This window comes from Propithecus coquereli, unplaced genomic scaffold, assembly GCF_000956105.1.
Source record: "Propithecus coquereli isolate 6110/MARCELLA unplaced genomic scaffold, Pcoq_1.0 Scaffold230, whole genome shotgun sequence".
NCBI lineage: Eukaryota > Metazoa > Chordata > Mammalia > Primates > Indriidae > Propithecus > Propithecus coquereli.
The window spans coordinates 546,522-565,401 of record NW_012147842.1 but is presented as its reverse complement, the minus strand read 5'-3'; the positions used below and the strand labels follow the sequence as shown (position 1 = coordinate 565,401).

At 37.6% G+C, this 18,880-nt stretch overlaps 1 protein-coding gene across 1 annotated transcript in view; it reads right to left on the bottom strand.

Moving 5' to 3' along the window:
• Positions 1–4,928: 4,928 nt before the first annotated feature.
• The window catches only part of TMPRSS11D (transmembrane protease, serine 11D), a 35,641-nt gene continuing 21,689 nt past the window's right edge, over positions 4,929–18,880 (bottom strand). The window contains exons 5-7 of the mRNA XM_012645334.1: positions 13,089–13,348; positions 11,790–11,935; positions 4,929–5,090 (exon numbers count right to left, since the gene is read on the bottom strand). Coding sequence (XP_012500788.1) covers positions 4,929–5,090; positions 11,790–11,935; positions 13,089–13,348 — 568 coding nt within the window. The remainder of the gene's footprint in view (positions 5,091–11,789; positions 11,936–13,088; positions 13,349–18,880) is intronic.

Genomic DNA, 18,880 nt, shown 5'->3' with positions numbered 1-18,880 from the left:
CTTCAGCTCCTAAATCTAATAAATCAGAAATTCCTGTTATTTCTCCCTATAGCTATTTCCCTGAATCCAACTATTTTTCACAATTTGCACTGCTAGCTCCTTAATCCAAATCATTGCCATCCTTTTCCTGGATGACTGCAATGGTCTACTCATTAGTCTGCCGCCTTCTACTCTTGTCGTCTTATAGTTCTTTCTCTCTAGAGTAGCCAGGTTAAGCTTTAGAAAATGGAAAATTGACCATCTGATTCTCCTCCAAACTCTTGCCCTCATGTTTAGAATAAAATAGAAACTTCTTTATGTGGCCACATGTCTATTTCTTCAATCTCACCTAATACCAGCTTTTCCGTTAATTATGCTCCATCCCCATGGGCTCCTTACTGTTCTCCAAACCCTCTGATAAATTTGTAGTCACCTCAGGACCTTTATACTTGGTTTTTCTTTTGCCTGACTTGCTCTTTCCTAGAATTCAGTTTGACTAGCTTAAAATAGTGTCTGGCACGTGGCAAGTACTCAAAAACAATTGATAAATAAATAAATGAGTAGATGAAAAACAGGGGTGAATGGATAGATAAATCTTGTAGAGAAAAAACTCAAACATATCAGCTGATTTTTATTGCACTAGTAATTTTAGTCTCATTCGTATGGTTGGAGGTAGGCTAACTGTACAGTCAGCTCTGGAAAAAGCCCTGTTTGCTTTTTGAATTATCTCAATTTCTTTCATTCAGTTGCTTTTTTTCTCCAAAATGGATTGTTACTTAATTCAAATTTTGATTGGTTTGATTTCTTTAGATGATTTGTTACATGGTTGTGCACTGGATTAAACAAACAAATACATTCTAATACTCCAAAATTCTGAAGCCACCCTTTACAAATTAATAAAGGGGTGCAAATGAGAACTGTGGTAAGGGCCTAACTTTGCAAAGGCACAGGTATAGCTAAAAATAATAATAACCAGCCACTGTCCCCTAGTTTGCTTTCCTATAATTGCTACTGAGGAGTCACATAACTGATGATTATAAAGATTCTTAACTTTCCTCATAGATAACATCAGCCTTGTGTAACCTAAGAGCTCATTTTTAGGATATCTTCCAGGCCCTGCATTCTGGTGGAACGAATGATCCACCCAGACCGGTGTCCCATACCGAGGAACTGACTTAACTGGTATTGTGACCCCCACCCAAGAACCAACTCAGCAAAGAAGACAATTTCTAATCCCCTATCATCTGCCCTGAACCCAGCCAATTAGCAGATCCAATTGCCTAGCCTTTTGCCTGCTGAACTATCTTTAAAAACCTTTCTCCCAAATTTTTGGGGAGATAGATTTGAGAAATTCTTCCCATCTCCTGTCATGGCACCTATGATATTAAACTCCTTCTCTGCTGTAAACCCTGCTGTCTCAGTGTATTGGCTTCCTCTTGAGCAGCGGGCAATGAACCTGGTTGGGCTGCAACAATTCCTCTTTTTCTCAGAGATCTTATGTTCCTCAAAACTATTTGCTTATTATAGGCAGCCTCTTAGATTGGGAAGGGACCTCAGAAATGAACTGATTTTAAGCCCAACCTATTGCAGAAATCTTCCAAAACATTTCTGCAGATGAATATCCAGCTTCTGTTTAAAAATCTCCCATAATTAAAAAAAAATCTCTAGTGAGAAGAACATCTTCCTTCAGAAGACAACTGGTTCTTATAGAAATGAACCACCAAGCCTGGTGCCATGGTACACACTGTAGTCCCAGCTACTTGGGAGGCTGAAGCAGGAGGATTGCTTGAGCTCAGGAGTTCGAGGCTGCAATGTGCAATGTCTAAGCTTGTGAATGGCCACTGTACTCCAGCCCAGGGCAACACAGAGAGACTCCCCTCTAAATTAAAAAAAAAAAAAAGGAAAAGAAAAAGGAAAAAGAATAGAAAGAATCACCAGATATATGGGGGGAAATGACCTGTTTCCTCATAGGAAATAATCCTATTATTTCTAAACAATCAAACTGATTATTTAGAAATGGAAAGGACTGAGTTTTGATGTTTGAATTATGTAGACATATAATAAGTATAAAGAGAAAAAACTATTTGGGGTCTCTTTGAACCATTTCGTATTTAGCAAATTGGACAAAAAGGAAGTGTATTGTGTAAGTTAGAGCCTATGAAAGATTTAGATTCATAATCTGAGAAGTTCTTAGCTTCCTTTTCCCTAACCACAGGGTAATTATTATGGTTCATGGCAAATTAAAGCTATGGAAGACTCATTTTTGAATTTGTAATTTTATAAAACAAATATATTTTCCATTAGTCTTCTAGAACCTTCCCCCTTCTTTTATTATCCTATAGTAAATGTCATACTCTTTATCATTCCATCCATCATGTTATATTGCATATGTTTGTCAACACCACTATTTTCTGAATGACATAAGGGCAAGTACTATGCCTTATTTATCTTTGTTTCTTTAGTGCCTAGAAGAGAGCCCAGAACATAACAGGACTCAATAAATTTGTTAAATGACTGATTTACACCCAGTAATTAAGACTTCCAATTAGTGCAGTAGTCAACTGTTTGCTCTAAATTTTCTTGAATAATTCTTTTTTCATTAGTTCTGTCCACTGTTTTAAACTCAAGTTTAATATTAAATATCCACTTTGCTATTTTTAAAAATGGTTTAGTATACATGCCTTTTTTTATTGGTTAGCACAGTAGTCCCCAACCTTTTTGGCACCAGGGACCATTTTCTTGGAAGACAATTTTTCCATGGACCAGGGAGGGGGGCATGGTTTCAGGATGATTCAGGTGCATTACATTTATTGTGCACTTTATTTCCATTATTATATTATAATGTATAATGAAGTAATTATACAACTCACCATAGGTTGGGGGCTCCTGGGTTAGTATATATGCCAAACAGAATTTTTCCTGGTCTTAATAACTCTACAGCTGAATTAAGGTGCTAGAAAATTTCTTCCTGAGTTCCCAGAATTATTTTTTAAGGACTGAAAGCATTTATAACTCACCACTCCTCCATAATTATTCAAAATTATTTTGTGAAATCAGTTAGGTGTCAGGAAAATGGAACCAATCCGTACATTAAAAAAAAAAAGCTCTTAAAATGAGTGTTCCTCTAGTTTTCAAATGTATCTTCATAAAATATGCATATTTTACTAAATAACTTTTTGTTGTTTTCAATAAATAATTGAATTTGCTCCGGTTTCTGCGAAATAAATACCTTTTTAATGTAGTTTTTAATATATAGTAATAAACACAAATGTGTCTGTGATTGTATGAGGGCACACGCACACACACACATACAAACACACAAATACACCCAAACACAAGGACAGCTTTCGCTCGAGGCTTACTCTCAATTACTAGTTTGATGTTGTCCTCACAGCGTGCAGTTATAAAGCCTGATTATAAGGCAGCAGAAACCTCCAGGCCTTTAGAGTCTAGTCGGCAGTTTTCTCCTCAAGGAGCCAACTAAACACATTGTTTTGGATTGTCCTTCAGAAATCATAACTTTCATAAATAATTAAGCAGGAAAATGATTTTAAAAGAATTTATTTGAAATAAAGCATAGCAAAGATTTATTTGTACATTTCACCAAGAGCTGGTTACATTTTCAACTTTTTTTCCATTGAAAGAAATAGCAATTTTACATCAGGAAATGCAAGAAATTTTCACCACCGTGCGTGGAGCTGTCCTGATTCACAGGTGTAGAGGGTTACCTTTTAGAAGAAGGAAACCCTGATGCATAGATGATCATGCATAGCTAAGCTTTAGCTCTACTAGGAGCTCATAAAAACTCAGTAACATTGTGATTCAGATTACACATTGCTGCGCCATTAAATTTTAATGGATTTTATTTAATTTATATTCTTTGGTGGAGTGTGTGCGTGTGAGAGAGAGAGAGAGAGAGAAAGAGAGAGAAAGTTCCTTCTCTCCTGAGGATAGTTTTATTGATATTAAGCTATTTAACCTTTGTCTTTGCAAACCAACTCTTCCCTTTTTTTGCCTCTTTAACTTTCAATTCTTTATTTAGATTTAGCTAGTGAAGATCCTTTCACTCTCACAAATAACTGCCAATGGTGGGAAGTTGGTAGCGGGAAATTCTTCCTGATGGTCAAATCTTTAGTTGTTAGCATTACTATTATTTAGTTGTTAAAAACTGCAAGGTACTTGAGAAGGTTGTATAGGTATATTTCTCAGCTTTTGTATGGAGTAGATACAGTCTCTCCTTTATGTAGATGAAGGATATTTGTAATAGACATCATCATAAAAATTATTTATAATTATTTTGGTCTCAGTTGAGGAGCGAACTATTTTAGCTTTGACCTTAAAGACCTGAAATTCCTCAGTTAGTTGCTATGGAAGCATGTTCTTACAGGATAATTCACATTGGTGCAGGTCTGTACAATGATTTCACGCCTTTAATTTAAACTCATACTACCTATAAAATAGTGAGTAACCAGAAATTTTAAATTAATAGTATTTTTCTGGCCTCACACTGTTCTTTCTGTCTTGACTGCTATTCCACCACTTCTTCCTTCGCAATTTTCTACACTTGGCTCACTTATCGGCTTCCTCAGAAAAGACCCCTGTGACCTTTCAGACTCGTCCAGGTTCCTCTAGGATATACTCTCAATATGCCTGTTTTTCTTACTGCTCGCAGTTATCACAATTGTAATAAAATTGTTAACTCTGTGGTTGGCTTAATTATGTTTCTTCTGTTACACAGTCACAGCACTATGCAGCATTCATACAGTTTTCTGGAGAAAACAGAAAACCTACAGTAATAAAGATTAAATGGTGTTTGTTAAACTATATTTATGTAACAGGGTGTTAAAATAGCACACTTCCAGTTTCTTCTTCAGCTGAAAAATAAAGCTTTGGGATTTTAGACAGGCACATCTGCACACAGACTTTGCAACAGAGATGGGTTTATTGCACTAGACCCCGGTTTGCTGGGCAATCCAGTTGCGGTAGGCTGTCACTCGAGTGTACACTCCTGGCTTATCTGGCAGACCGCACTGCTCTCCCCAGCTTACTATCCCCACGAGGAACCAAAGACGCCGTGAGTCTTCTTGTACCAGCGGGCCACCAGAGTCACCCTGAAGGAAACAGAGTGATTGATTACTGAAGTGCAAAGACAAGCCCAAAATGTTAAGGAGTTTATTTTTATGGCAGTTGAGGAAGAAGTTACATCCATTATATCAATAAAGTCAGCCTGTTTCCTTCTGAAATATTATACCAAGTCATGCAAAAATTACTGAAATCCCCCAGTGATACAGGCCGTCCCTACAGCAAGTCTGAGAAGAAGATGAGAAGCACATTTCCCAGACTTCCCTCAGTCACACCCCGATAGCCACCTACCCATCTGGCTGTCCCCCTTCAAGAAGCCTTCTCTGACCCACCTCTTTCCTCTCCACTCTCACCCTTTCCAGATTTGGGCTTGATTAGCTTCCAAATGAGGACACAGTTATCCTGTGTATGTCTCTGCCATTGCTTCTTCCCCAACTAGAGTATTATATGTGCAAATATTTCATGGTTGGTTGGTTTATTATTATGTATTGACTGGTAAGTATCTCATAAGGAGTGTTTTGCTTATAGCCATATAAATTTATATTCAATTATTCACCAAAAGAATAATTTCTAATGATGTACTATGTATCAGATGTACTATGTATCAGATCATGCAGGGTGCTAAGGATAGGAAGATAAGTGACACTTCTATATGTGATTTTATAAAAGCACATTTGTGTGCCTGTTTGAACTTACTCCTCCTGTTCAGCTCTCCTCGTTGTAGCAGCTGCTTGTCTCTGCAACACTCATTGCACTTATGATACTTGTTTAAGGTCTGTTTTCCCAGGTATACCATAAAGTCCAACAGGAAAGGGAGCATATCTATTCAGGACCCTGCTGCAGCCTAAGCGTCCAGCCTGTAGGAGGTGCTAAGGAAATATCTGTTGAATGAATGAGTTTCTAGCAGTCTTAGTTATCTTCCTATTCTTAGCACCCTGCATGGTGTCTGATGCATAGTATATCATCAAAAAGTATTCTTTTGCTGAATAATTGAAAAGAAAGTAATATGGTAATAGGCAAAATACTCCTGATGAGATACTTACCACCCAATCATAATAATAAACCAACCAACCAAGATATAGTTGTGCATGTAATAATCTAGTTGGGGACACAAATTTAGTACATCTTATGTACTGCATGATGGGTTAAGTCTGTGAGTTCTAGAGCTAGATAGTCTGGGTTTGAATCCTCCACTTAACAGCTATGTGATCTTTGGTAAGCTAATTAATAGCTCTCTGTGCCTCATCTGTAAATAATGATTTTATGAGTTTAAATGAGTTTAACATACAAAACACCTTGAATACAATCTGGCATATGGTCAATACTAATAAAATTCCGCTAATAAAGTCAGCTATTACTACCAAGTGTGCTTCTAGAATAGTCAGCTATTTGTTTGACTGCTTTTAGTAGCTAGCTCTTCCATACCTATCTAATTACTGGTCCAGATGGGGAGAAGGGTCAGTGTGTGAATCACCAACTGTCATGGCAAGTACTGCATGGATCTGATTAGCACCTGCCTCCTTTAAATGATGCATGCATGCTTCAGTTAACCAGTTCTGACTGCTGTCCTATTACTGTGTTTTTGCTGTGACATTTTTCTATAGCGAGAAATTTTTTTGCGTGATGTCTTATCAAGAGTGGGCAGCCAAATGTTAAACCAAGAAGGACATGTAATGTTTGTCATATCTTGCCAGCTTCACTGCCTGACTGCAGGCATTTGCACTTGTGTTGTCCTTTTTAGACTATAGACTTGGGGAGTGCAAAAAATGTATTGCTGTCCTAGCATAGTGTCTGGCGCATAGAAAGTAATTAATATAATTTCTTTGAATGAATGAATTCATAAATGAACAAAAGAATGAACAGAAATAAGTAGGGTCTTGTAAACTCTTGTGTAAAGTGCTTTTTTTTTAAGGCACATACTATGCATTATAGTATTTCAGCTGAAAATCGGTGAGGCTGAAAATCAGTGCTCTTTGTAGGTCTGGAATTGTCAGTATGGAGGTGTGATTCTTATTTGATTGGTGAATTATTTCAGAAACTATCATGAAACTTGACAATTTATTGTCACAGGGTTAGCAGTAAAAGAGAAACAGGAAGGGGTGCAATAAGCATTCTCTACCACTGAGACACTGCCACTTAAGGGAAATAAAGGTCTGAATGGGTCATTAACAGTATCTTGAAAATTGAAAAAAAAAGTCTCTTCCATCTACACACAAATTGCAGTTGATAAAAATATTTTATTTTTAAAAAAGTGCTCATGGAAGGGGTCTTTGCATAAACTGTAAGTACTACTTCTTATCCACTTTTTAAAGAATGTGAGCAGTAAATATGAAAGTGAGTAACATTTCATGCAAAAATTAAAACTTATCTTTCTGGATACAATTCACTCAGGAAAATAGCAGCAGACTCTTCAAAAAAAAAAAAAAATAGATCAATGTTTTAAAACTCCAGGCTAAAAGAACATTTAATTTCTGACACTAACTAGCTGTTCCTATTACTATATGGGGTTGGATTTCAGACATACGAATAAAACCTATCAAAATATAAATGAGGGGCTGGGTGCGGTGGCTCACGCCTGTAATCCTAGCACTCTGGGAGGCCGAGGCGGGAGGATTGTTTGAGCTCAGGAGTTCGAGACCAGCCTGAGCAAGAGCGAGACCCCGTCTCTACTAAAAATAGAAAGAAATGATCTGGACAACTAAAAATATATAGAAAAAATTAGCCGGGCATTAGTGGCACATGCCTGTAGTCCCAGCTACTCAGGAGGCTGAGGCAGTAGGATCGCTTGAGCCCAGGAGTTTGAGGTTGCTGTGAGCTAGGCTGACGCCACGGCACTCACTCTAGCCAGGGCAACAGAGTGAGACTCTGTCTCAAAAAAAAAAAAAAAAATATAAATGAGGGATAGGATCAAGATGGCCAACTAGACACAGATAGTATCCATGGAGAGGAACCAGAATAGTAAGCCGATTCTTACATTTTGAACAGATCGTCTAGGAGAGAACTCTAGGATTCACCAGAGAAGTGACGAGAAGCACCAAAAGTGGGTAAGGTGAAGGTCCAGGGCACTTGCCCAGCCAGGGACTGGCTAAGAGCCAGGAGAAGCTCCCAAATGCAGGGGAACAGTATGAGAGAAGCCCCCAGCGCTCCACTCTCTAAGAGGAGCTTTTACAATCTTGGCTACAAGAGGAGCCCCCTGACCCATGCCAGTCTTTGGCCTAATATAGGGAGCTGCTTGGAGACTTCACAAAAATATTGCTCCAGAAGAGGATCCCACATGGAATACCACAGGCAACCGAGCCTAGAGCAGTTTGAGCTGGCACCATTCTGAGAGCCTAGATACTGCGGGGTGGGGAGGGGAGGGAACTGCAGGTACACCTGCAGCAGCCACCTGGCTCCAAGGGGGGTGGGGGTTAGAGCAGCCCAGGTGCTCCATATACCCTGGGGAAAGTCCTCACCATGCTGCTGTGGGCTGAAGGTGAGGTTGAGATTCGAACAGACAGTATTTTCTACAGTTTCTTGCCCACACTGCTTGCCTGGGTGGAGCCACAGCATTTCCAGGCTGAGTTTGAGCTGATGTGGCTGTGGCCCCCGCCTGGCTGGAGTGGGGCAGGGAAACCAGGCTTTCCAGCACGCATCTGGGTTGGTGAGCACCATCCTGCAACTGGCTGCTGTGGGACTGAGTCTCAAGCAAACTGCACTCCCCACAGTTTCCTGCCAGTGCAGCCTGCCCGAGAAGGACCCCATCCTCTCTGGTCACAGTTCCAATGCACTATTTTGGGAGTTTAAAGCTAGTGGCAGTAATCTACACTTGGGCTCATTTCAGGCTTACACAGCTGCAGTCCCTGAGAAGGGACGGGGGAACCCAAGCTCTCCTACACACACCTAGGACAATTCCTGCCTCTCTACTATGCACTGCTGTGACACAAAGACATAAGAAGATGGCACTCCCCACAGTTTCTTGCACATGCCACTTGCCTGAAAGGGACCCTGCCCTCTTTGATTGTAAGCCCACAGCTGGTTCCGTTTTGGCAGTTTAATGCTAGGCTGTGCCCCACCCTCAGGCCAAATTCAAGATGATGTGGTTGCAGCCACCACCCAGCCAGGGACAGGGGAGACCAAGCTCTCCTGAGGACACTTAGGACAATACCCACCACCCTATTACAGGCAGCTGTGGTACTGGAACTAGCCTGCCTAATCCATTGCAGCTACCAGTAACATCAATATGGACCACTTGAGTCCTAGTGGGTGGCTCTACCATCAATATTGCCACTTCTCACAACACACCAGCTACTCAGGGGCCTAAGAACCCACATACACACTTGGCCTTCTGCTCCAACTACTAGCTTCTGAGCAAGCCACCTGAAGGCCCAAGAACGGGCTCCCTAGGACACACTAACATCACCAGCATAAGCTGCTCTGGGGCCTAAAATCAGGCATACTCAACCCACTGCTTCCACCATAGAGGCCCAAACACTGGCAGGACGGCCATTCAAGTTCCCAGAAAAACTTCACCACAGCCTCAACTAATCACTGTTCCCTATGCTGCCAAGAAAATCACAATCATTGACGTATATACTGTCTAAGAAATCATACAAAGATCATACTACTGCAGACCCACAGAATGAAAGTCAAAGTGTCCTAGTCAACCAACAACATATACATCTTTAGGAAAAATTCTCCCCTTTGAAAGCAATTTCAAAAACCTCGAAAAAGCAATTTCTACATCAGATTCACAGATATTAATGGAATGACACAGGAAACATGAAAAAGCAAGGAAATATGACACCACCCAAGGGCCACAACAATTGTCCATCAATGGATCTCTAACTCTTCTGGACGTTGGCCTAGGCAAAGAATTTTTGACTAAGACCCCAAAAGCAAATGCAATAAAAACAAAAATAGATAAATGGGAGTTAATGAAACTTTTGTACAGCAAAACACATAATAAACAGCATAAATAGAAAACCTACAAAATGAGAGAAAATATTTGCAAATTATGTGTCCTACAAAGGACTAATATCCAGAATCTACAAGGACCTCAAACAACATAGCGAGAAAAAAACAAACAGCCTCGTTAAAAAGTGGGCAACTGACATGAACAAGCATTTCAAAAGAAGATATACAAATGACCAACAAGCATATGAAAAATGCTCAACATCATTAGTCATCAGAGAAATGCAAATTAAAACCACAATAAGATACCACCTTACTCTAATTAGAACGGCCATTACTAAAAAGTCAAAAAACAATAGATACTGGCATAGATGCCGTGAAAAGGGAACATTTGTACACTGTTGGGAATGTAAATTAGTACAATCTCTATGGAGATAAGTATGGAGATTTATCAAAGAACTAAAAGTACATCTACCATCCTATGCTGCAATCCCACTGCGAGGTATCTACCCAGAGGAAAAGAAATCATTATATCAAAAAGATACCCACACTTGTATGTTTATCCCAACACAATTCACAATTGCAAAGATATGGAATTGTGCCCATCAATTGAAGAGTGGATAAAGAAAACATTATACACACACACACACACACACACACACACACACCATAGAGTACTACTGAGTGATAAGAAAGAATGAAATAATGTCTTTTGCAGCAGCATTGGGTGGAACTGAGAGCAATTATCCTAAATGAAGTAACTCAAGAACAGAAAAATAAATGCTACATATTCTCACTTATAAGTGGGAGCTTAAACTATGGCTCTGTGTACACAACGGCACACAGAGTGGTATAATGGTCATTGGAGACTCACAGGGAGGAGTTGGGTGGGGATTAGGGATGAAAAATTACCTTATAGGGTACAATGTACACTATTTGGGTGATGTGTACATCAAAAGCCCAGACTCTACCATTATACAATATACACATGTAACAGAATTCAACTCGTACCCACTAAATCTATTAAAATCAATAAAAAAAAAAAAGGGTGGTCCTCCAAAAGAGGACATAACCACATCAATTAAGTTTAGATAATTTAATTTAAAAGTTTAATTTTTAAATTTTATTCTAATTACTTTGAGGTTGGAATTTCATATTTATTGTTTACTTTTGTATATTCTGTTAAAAAGTTACTGATTAGATCCAACTATAATAGTTACTTATTTTCTTTTCCATTTGTGCTGTTTTCCTGTTGTGGGAGCTATTGTGATTCAAATAACTAGTCTTTCTGAATAAATTTTCTATCTTTAAGGTGTTCCAAATATTATTTATATCTTAAAATTCAACAATTGTCTATGACTCAAATGGACATTTAATTTTTTATTAATATTTAATTCTTAGCAGTTTAAATGTTGAGATTTAAGTTATTAATGCTGTGACTATAGTCTGCATTAACAAAAATGATGAAATAGATGAGATATCTTTGTTGCTTAGTATGTGCCTGACATATTTAATCTTCATTTAATTTTAGTATTAATATTCCCTAAAAAGTTAGGTACTATTATTATTATAGAGATTAAGGAATTCAAACCAGGTCTTTCTGATTCTTGAGCTTTGGATGGTTAACTATTCTGCAATGTGGGTTCTCAGAATTAGTGTTTTTATGATAGATCAACTTCATAAAAGAATTTTATTTGTAAAATGAAATTTTTAGAGGATCAGAGTTATATATTGTATTAATAACTGTTACTTTTATGCCTATCACAGTATCACATGCTAGTAAGTGCTTGTAAACTTCTTGGATGATGATATGGATAAGATTGTCTTGAGCTTACCTGGCATGCATCCACTATACTACCTTGAGATGTTCCAGCACACAGCATTCCAGACAAGACGGCTCCATTATAACTAGCTGGTGCATTGCATACATCATTACTTATTATTCTGACCTGTCCTTGCCTTAGATCTGTAACCGTGTTGCCTGTTTAATATAAAAGCAGAAAAAAATAGACTTCACGATATGTAAATTAATAACTTTATGATTAATTTGAGAAGGAATAAATGTACTCCAAACATTATTTCCTATTCAGCAGTGAAGGCTCCCAAAAATGTACGTAGGAGTTTCTTCCCAGAAAAAATTTCCATAATTTAGAAAGAAGCATAACTCCTTCACACAGATTTTTTTTTCTTTTTCTTTTTTTCTTTAGCTTTGTGATACAATGCCCCTTAGACTTTTAGAGAAAATAACTACATTTTCTGTCTTAAAATTGAATTATCTACTGATGGATTTTGGATTGGAAGATTACATATTGAGTAACCTTTAATCTAGCAGCAAAAGAGAAACTAGTCTGGTTTCAAGATTAAAGAATTGATCTATTTTATATTGATGCACTCTCAAAATGGCACTATTCTATTTTTCCATGACTGACACAAATTTTATTTATTACACCAAATTACTTTGGGCCAAAATAACACAATAAAACATTTTTCTAGGACAAGCAAAGCTTTGTATTATTCCTTGGAAAAACGATCTCCAACATGGGTAAAAGCCCAGGGAAATGGTCGATGCTACTCTTACACTCCCTGGCAGATACTCTTATTCTCCCCTTGGTTCTATTTGCTCTTTCACATTGCCCTCATTTTAATTTCCATTTTACTCATTCCATAAATAAGTATGAGCAATGCTTATATACACATGGAGTTTATTGCCATAGAGGCAGGGTTTGTTTCATCCCAGAACATCTTACAGGGTGATTAATACCTTAAGGGCTGTTAAAGTCCTTGCAGAATACCTATCTAAATCCTTTTTTTTTCTTTATAGGGAAGCTATTTGAATCCTATAGAATCTCTAGATTATTAAATAGCTCATGTTTCTTTATCACTTGCTTTTATATTTCCCCATTATTATATTTGAGAGTTATTGTATTTGAGAATTTCTGATAATTTCTAGGGGCATTGCTTTGCTTTGCTGAGGAAATTCAGGGCTAGTCAGAGCTTAAGTTGACCAGAATATAGGATGGTTTTGTTTGTAGAACCTGTCCTGTAGGTGTTTCTTAATTTTATAAATTACATAATAGCAAATAACAGGAGATTTTGTTACTGTTAAATTGTTTTATTTTTCCTGAGACACTTACCGCCATATTCTAGAGCTCCCCATCCTGTTACATAAGCAGTAGAACCAGGTAGAATATTCTGGGTAGCCTCTGGGAGACACACCGTATGGATATTTTTGGTAAAGTCGACACTGCTGTCAAGTTGCACAACAGCAATGTCATTTTCATGATTTACAGATTTATAATTGTTATGGATTATAATACGTCTTATTCTTTTTCTCAGTAGAGGTGATGCTGTGTAAACACCAAATGTGGCAGTCCATTGACGAGGTTCAGAGTAGCTAAAAAATATGAAAACATGCTATTTGAATAGGGAATTTATGAGCATTTAGATTTGTATTTGTCATCCCCCACTATCATCTAGGAACTACTGGATTTATATCTCTTTGCTACATATTCCTTATAATATATATCTTATAAGCTAGTAAATAAATTTAACTCTTCACTAGTAGAATGAATGGTCATTTGTCTAAAGAAATACAGAAGATTTTAGAAAACAATCTTGGTGTGACAAACATCTTGGTATTTTTCTATTCCAGTGAGGATATTCTGATGCTTTGAAGATAACTAGCATAAAGCAAATTTCCTCTTTGATTTCTTCCTTTTCCATACCCTTCCATGCAAGAAACTAGATGTCTGAAATAATGAACATTTTAGTTTTAACTCATTTTTTTCAATTCTTATTTTCCCCTTTCCTTACCTTTAGCCAGAAGCTACATTTAAAGAGTAGTTATTATAAGGGGCATCCTTGTCTTATCAATAGATGAATGATTTTTCTGTACTAAGTGTGATAATTGTTGAAGATTTTGGTATATGTATATATGTGTATACATATGAGGGGTCTTCAAAAAGTTCATGAAGAATGCATATTATGAACAAACTATGCATGTTTGGATTTCAATTTTTTTTGCACTGAAATAAACTTGTACTAACTTATTATAACATGTCTGAACAGGATCTAGTTTGAGGCACTAAGAAGGACAAAAAACCTACCACACATCAATTTGAAAAGAGGCCCTATCAGAAAAGAACCCTTATTCAATAAATGGTGCTGGGAAAACTGGATAGCCACATGTAGAAGACTGAAACAAGATCTGCACTTTTCACCTCTCATAAAAATCAACTCACGGTGGGTAACAGACTTAAACCTGAGGCGTGAAACTGTAAGAATTCTAGAAGAAAACATTGGAAATACTCTTCTAGACATTGGCCTGGCAAAGAATTTATGAAGAAGATCCCAAATGCAATCACAGCAACAACAAAAATAAATAAATGGGACCTTATCAAATTAAAAAGCTTCTGCACAGCCAAAGAAACTATCATGAGAGCAAACAGACAACCTACAGAATGGGAGAAAATATTTGCATGCTACACATCCCATAAACGGCTGATAACTAGAATCTATTTAGAACTCAGGAAAATCAGCAAGAAAAAATCAAACAACCCTATCAAAAAGTGGGCAAAGGACATAAACAGAAACTTTTCACAAGAAGACAGAATAATGGCCAAAAAACATATGAAAAAATGCTCAACATCTCTAATCATCAGGGAAATGCAAATCAAAACCACAATGAGATATCACTTATCTCCAGTGAGAATGGCCTTTATCAAAAAGTCCCAAAACAATAAATGTTGGTGTGGATACAGAGAGATAGGAACACTCATATACTGCTAGTGGGACTGCAAACTAGTGCAACTTCTGTGGAAAGCAATATGGAGATACCTCAACAAGATACAAGTAGATTTTCCATTTGATCCAGCAATCCCATTACTGGGCATCTACCCAAAAGAACAAAAGACATTCTATAAAAAAGCCATCTGCAGTTAAATGTTTATAGCAGCACAATTCACAATCGCAAAGATGTGGAAACAACCCAAGTGCCCATCAATACATGAGTGGATTAATAAAATGTGATATATGTATATCATGGAGTACTATTCAGCTATAAGAAACAATGGTGATATAGCACATCTTGTATTTTCCTGGATAGAACTGGAATCTATTCTACTAAGTAAAGTATCCCAAGAATGGAAAAGTAAGCACCACATGTACTCACCATCAAATTGGTTTTCACTGATCAACACATAAGTGTACATATAGGAATAACATTCATCGGGCATCAGGCAGATGGGAGGGAGGAGGGGATGGGTATATACACACATAATGAATGCGTGTGTACCGTCTGGGGGGTGGACACACTTGAGGTTCTGACTGGGAGTGGGGAGGAAGGACAATATACGTAACCTAAACATTTGTGCCCCCATAACATACTGAAAAAAAAGACTAAAAATAAAAAAAAAAAAATAGAAAAGGTGCCCTATCAGAGCAACATGAATTCTGCTAAAATTGAAGCAAGAACAAACATCAAATTTATGGTGAAGCTTGGGAGGAAAAATGGTAAAATTATTGATACTTTACAAAAAGTTTATGGGGACAATGCCTGAAAGAAATCAACAGTTTACAGATGGATAACTCATTTTAGGAAGGAATGAGATGATGTTGAAGATGAAGCCTGCAGTGGCAGATCATCTATATCAATGTGTAATCATCTTGCTCATGCCCTAATTGAAGAGAACTGATGATCAACAGCAGAAATAATAGCCAACACCATAGACAACTCAATTGGTGCGGCTTACACAATTCTGACTGAAAAATTAAAGTTGACTTGATGGGTGCCGAAACTATTGTGCCCAGATTAGCTGCAGACAAGAGCAGAGCTTTCAATGGAAACTTTAAACAAGTGGGATCAAGGTCCTGAAGGATTTCTTTGAAGAATTTGAACAGGTGATGAAATATGGCTTTACCAGTATGATCCTGAAGACAAAGTACAATAAAAGCAATGGCTACCAAGAGGTCAAAGTCGTCCAGTCAAAGCAAAAGTGGACTGGTTAAGAGCAAAGGTCATGGCAACAGTTTTTCGGGATGCTCAAGGAATTTTGCTTGTTGGCTTTCTGGAGTGCCAATGAACAATAACATCTGCTTATCATGAGAGTGTTTTGGAAAGTTAGCCAAAGCTTTAGCAGAAAAATGTCCCGGAGAGCTTCACCAGAGAGTCCTTTTCCACCAGGCTCCTGCTCATCCAACAAGGGCAATTTTGCAAGAGTTTCAATGGGAAATCATTAGGCATCCACCTTACAGTCCTGATTTGCCTCCTTTTGAATTCTTTTTGTTTCGTAATCTTAAAAAATCTTTAAAGGGCATTTGTTTTTCTTTGGTTCGTAATGTAAAAATGACTGCATTGACATGGTTACATTCCCAGGACGCTCAGTTCTTTAGCGATGGACTAAACGGCTAGTATCATTATTTACAAAAGTGTCTTGAACTTGATGGAGCTTATGTTGAGAAAGAATAAAGTTCATATCTTTTATTTTTATCTTTCAATTTCATTTTTTTCATGAACTTATGGACATCCGTGTGTGTGTGTGTGTGTGTGTGTGTGTGTGTGTGTGTGTGCTCTTTGTGGCAGTGAGAAGTCAGAGCAGCGCAGTTGGATGAAGGAAATATGGTGGATGCATGCTATGAGATGCTGTGTAGCGGGGGACCAGATGAAAATTCCCAGGACTGAGTGAAAACAGTAGGAAACAGCATGAGGCTTGTATGCAATGTTACTCGTATAAATTAAAGACATATACATACCAAAAAAATCTATAGATTTTGAAGGCACATGTATATTTAAAGACATATTTCAAATACATTACTGTGAGGTCCATGGGGAGAGGAAGGCAGTAGAGGTGGCATCCAGGGATGACAGGAGGAAAAAACATACAATGAGAGAAAGGCCGTGTACAAACTGATGAAAATAAGGATCTGTGAACTGGAGGACTGATTAACTTAACGTTGCTCCTAAGGGTTGAATAAAAACAAAATGTGACCAAATAACACTAATTTAAGAATTTTGTGGAGTTTAGATAGTGGAGTTAATATAGAAACTAAACATTGTATTCTAGAAAATACTTTTATGAGGTATAGTAGCTTACGTAAGAGTGAACCCTAGTTAAAAATTTTGAGGAAAAAATATTAAACAAAAAATCCGTGATTTTTTTTACACTCAACTTCTTTTGCTCAGAGTCTTTATAGTGAAGATCCTAAAAAGACTCTTCTTTCTCTCCTTCCTTCTTTTTCTTCTTTTCCTTGCTCCCTCCCTCCTTTCTTTCTTTTCTTGCTTTCCCTCCTTCCAGCAAATGAATAAGAGCATGGTTTTGGAACCAGGTAGATTTTATATTTAAATATTGGCTCTGCCACATATTAGCAGTGTTATTTATAGCAAGTTTATGTGCAAAAGGTGATTGATGACACTCACACAGCTGTTAAGAGACAAGGGAATTATGTTAAGCACAGTGCTTGGCACAAAGTCAGCACTCAATGAAGGGAGCTGTTATTTTCCTTCATTATAGTTCAACAAGCCATTCCCAAGTGCCTACTTCGTAAAAGGAATAGTATGAGTCTCTGGGAATAAAAATATAAATAATTATAGTGGAGGAGTCTGACAGCAACAAGTGAACTATCACACATCACAAGGACAACCATTAAAGACAGATAAACAAACTTCTGTGGGAACACAATGGGGAGGAAAGAGAGTATCAAGAAAAGCTTCATAGAAGGGGTGATAATTTGAAAATCCTCTCTAACAGGGCCTACTTTGATGTAAGGCTGGTCACACCCCAAACAAATCCCCATCGATGGTTCTCAGTGACGATCAGGTCTTCAGGGAGGGTGCCAATACATGGCTCATGCAGTTTGTCAGCTCTAGTGGATCAGCTGTGGTAGTGACTAGAAGGATTTGGGGTGACAAAATTCAAAGACATCCTTTCTTTGGTAATTCCTTTGGTAATCATTGGTGATTGTGGCTTTTATTATAGCGATATCCTTTACTTAGTTTTTGGTGGTTGGGTCTGAATAGGGCTTAGAATCCAGTTACGTTTCTATTGCATCTGTAGTTGTGGCTGAATGCCTGAGATGTCCAGGCATTTGCATTTCTAGTTCACACACTGGGGGAATAATCGACACTGATGAGTGCCATCCCCACTCTTTGGCCTTTTAGGCGGCAAGGAAGGTTGAAATGTCTTTGTGAATTTTGTTTCATTATTTGGAATACAGCAATAAATCTACCAACCTAAATCAGAAATTTGATAATTCTGGAAGTGTCTTTTAAAATTTCAAATTTATTCACTGTGTATAAAAATTTTAAGTTATCAGATAGCCATAAGAAAAATTCAGAATAATTTGGGGGTTTACTAAAACTTTAATTCAGAAACTCTAGTCTTGTTAACATTTATATCTTCTTAATTTAACAAACACTTTTGTAACAGGCACTGCAATATGAGGTAGTGTCCTCAAATCTGGAAAGGACTTCTTAGAAATTGTCAAGATTTCAAAAAATTCAAGTAGGAAGAAACTGCGATTTAGGAGTATATTAACATTTCAGAGAGAAGAAGCAGATTGAGCAGATGCTCATACATAAGGAAATACAGGCAGAGTTCAGTGGAAGAGAATAATGCTGTTTATCTGAAGCTCAAGGTACACACTTCGAGAAGTAAGTCTGGATTTATCTGACTGTGGAGGACTTTGAGTGTGTGATAAGGATGTCAGATTTAGACAGTGGCAGGTTATTGGAAGAGTCTAAGAAAAGAATAGATATAGTCAGGGGCACACTTGAATTCAGATCACCATCACTTTTCTGGGTGAATTTTTGAGTTTAGTTCTCAACAATTGTTGAGATCCAAGATGCCTTAGTAACAAGGCACATCTGAAACTAACAAGTCTTAGTCATGCTCAAGTCTAAAATCCTTCTATTATGAGCAGTGTAATCTTT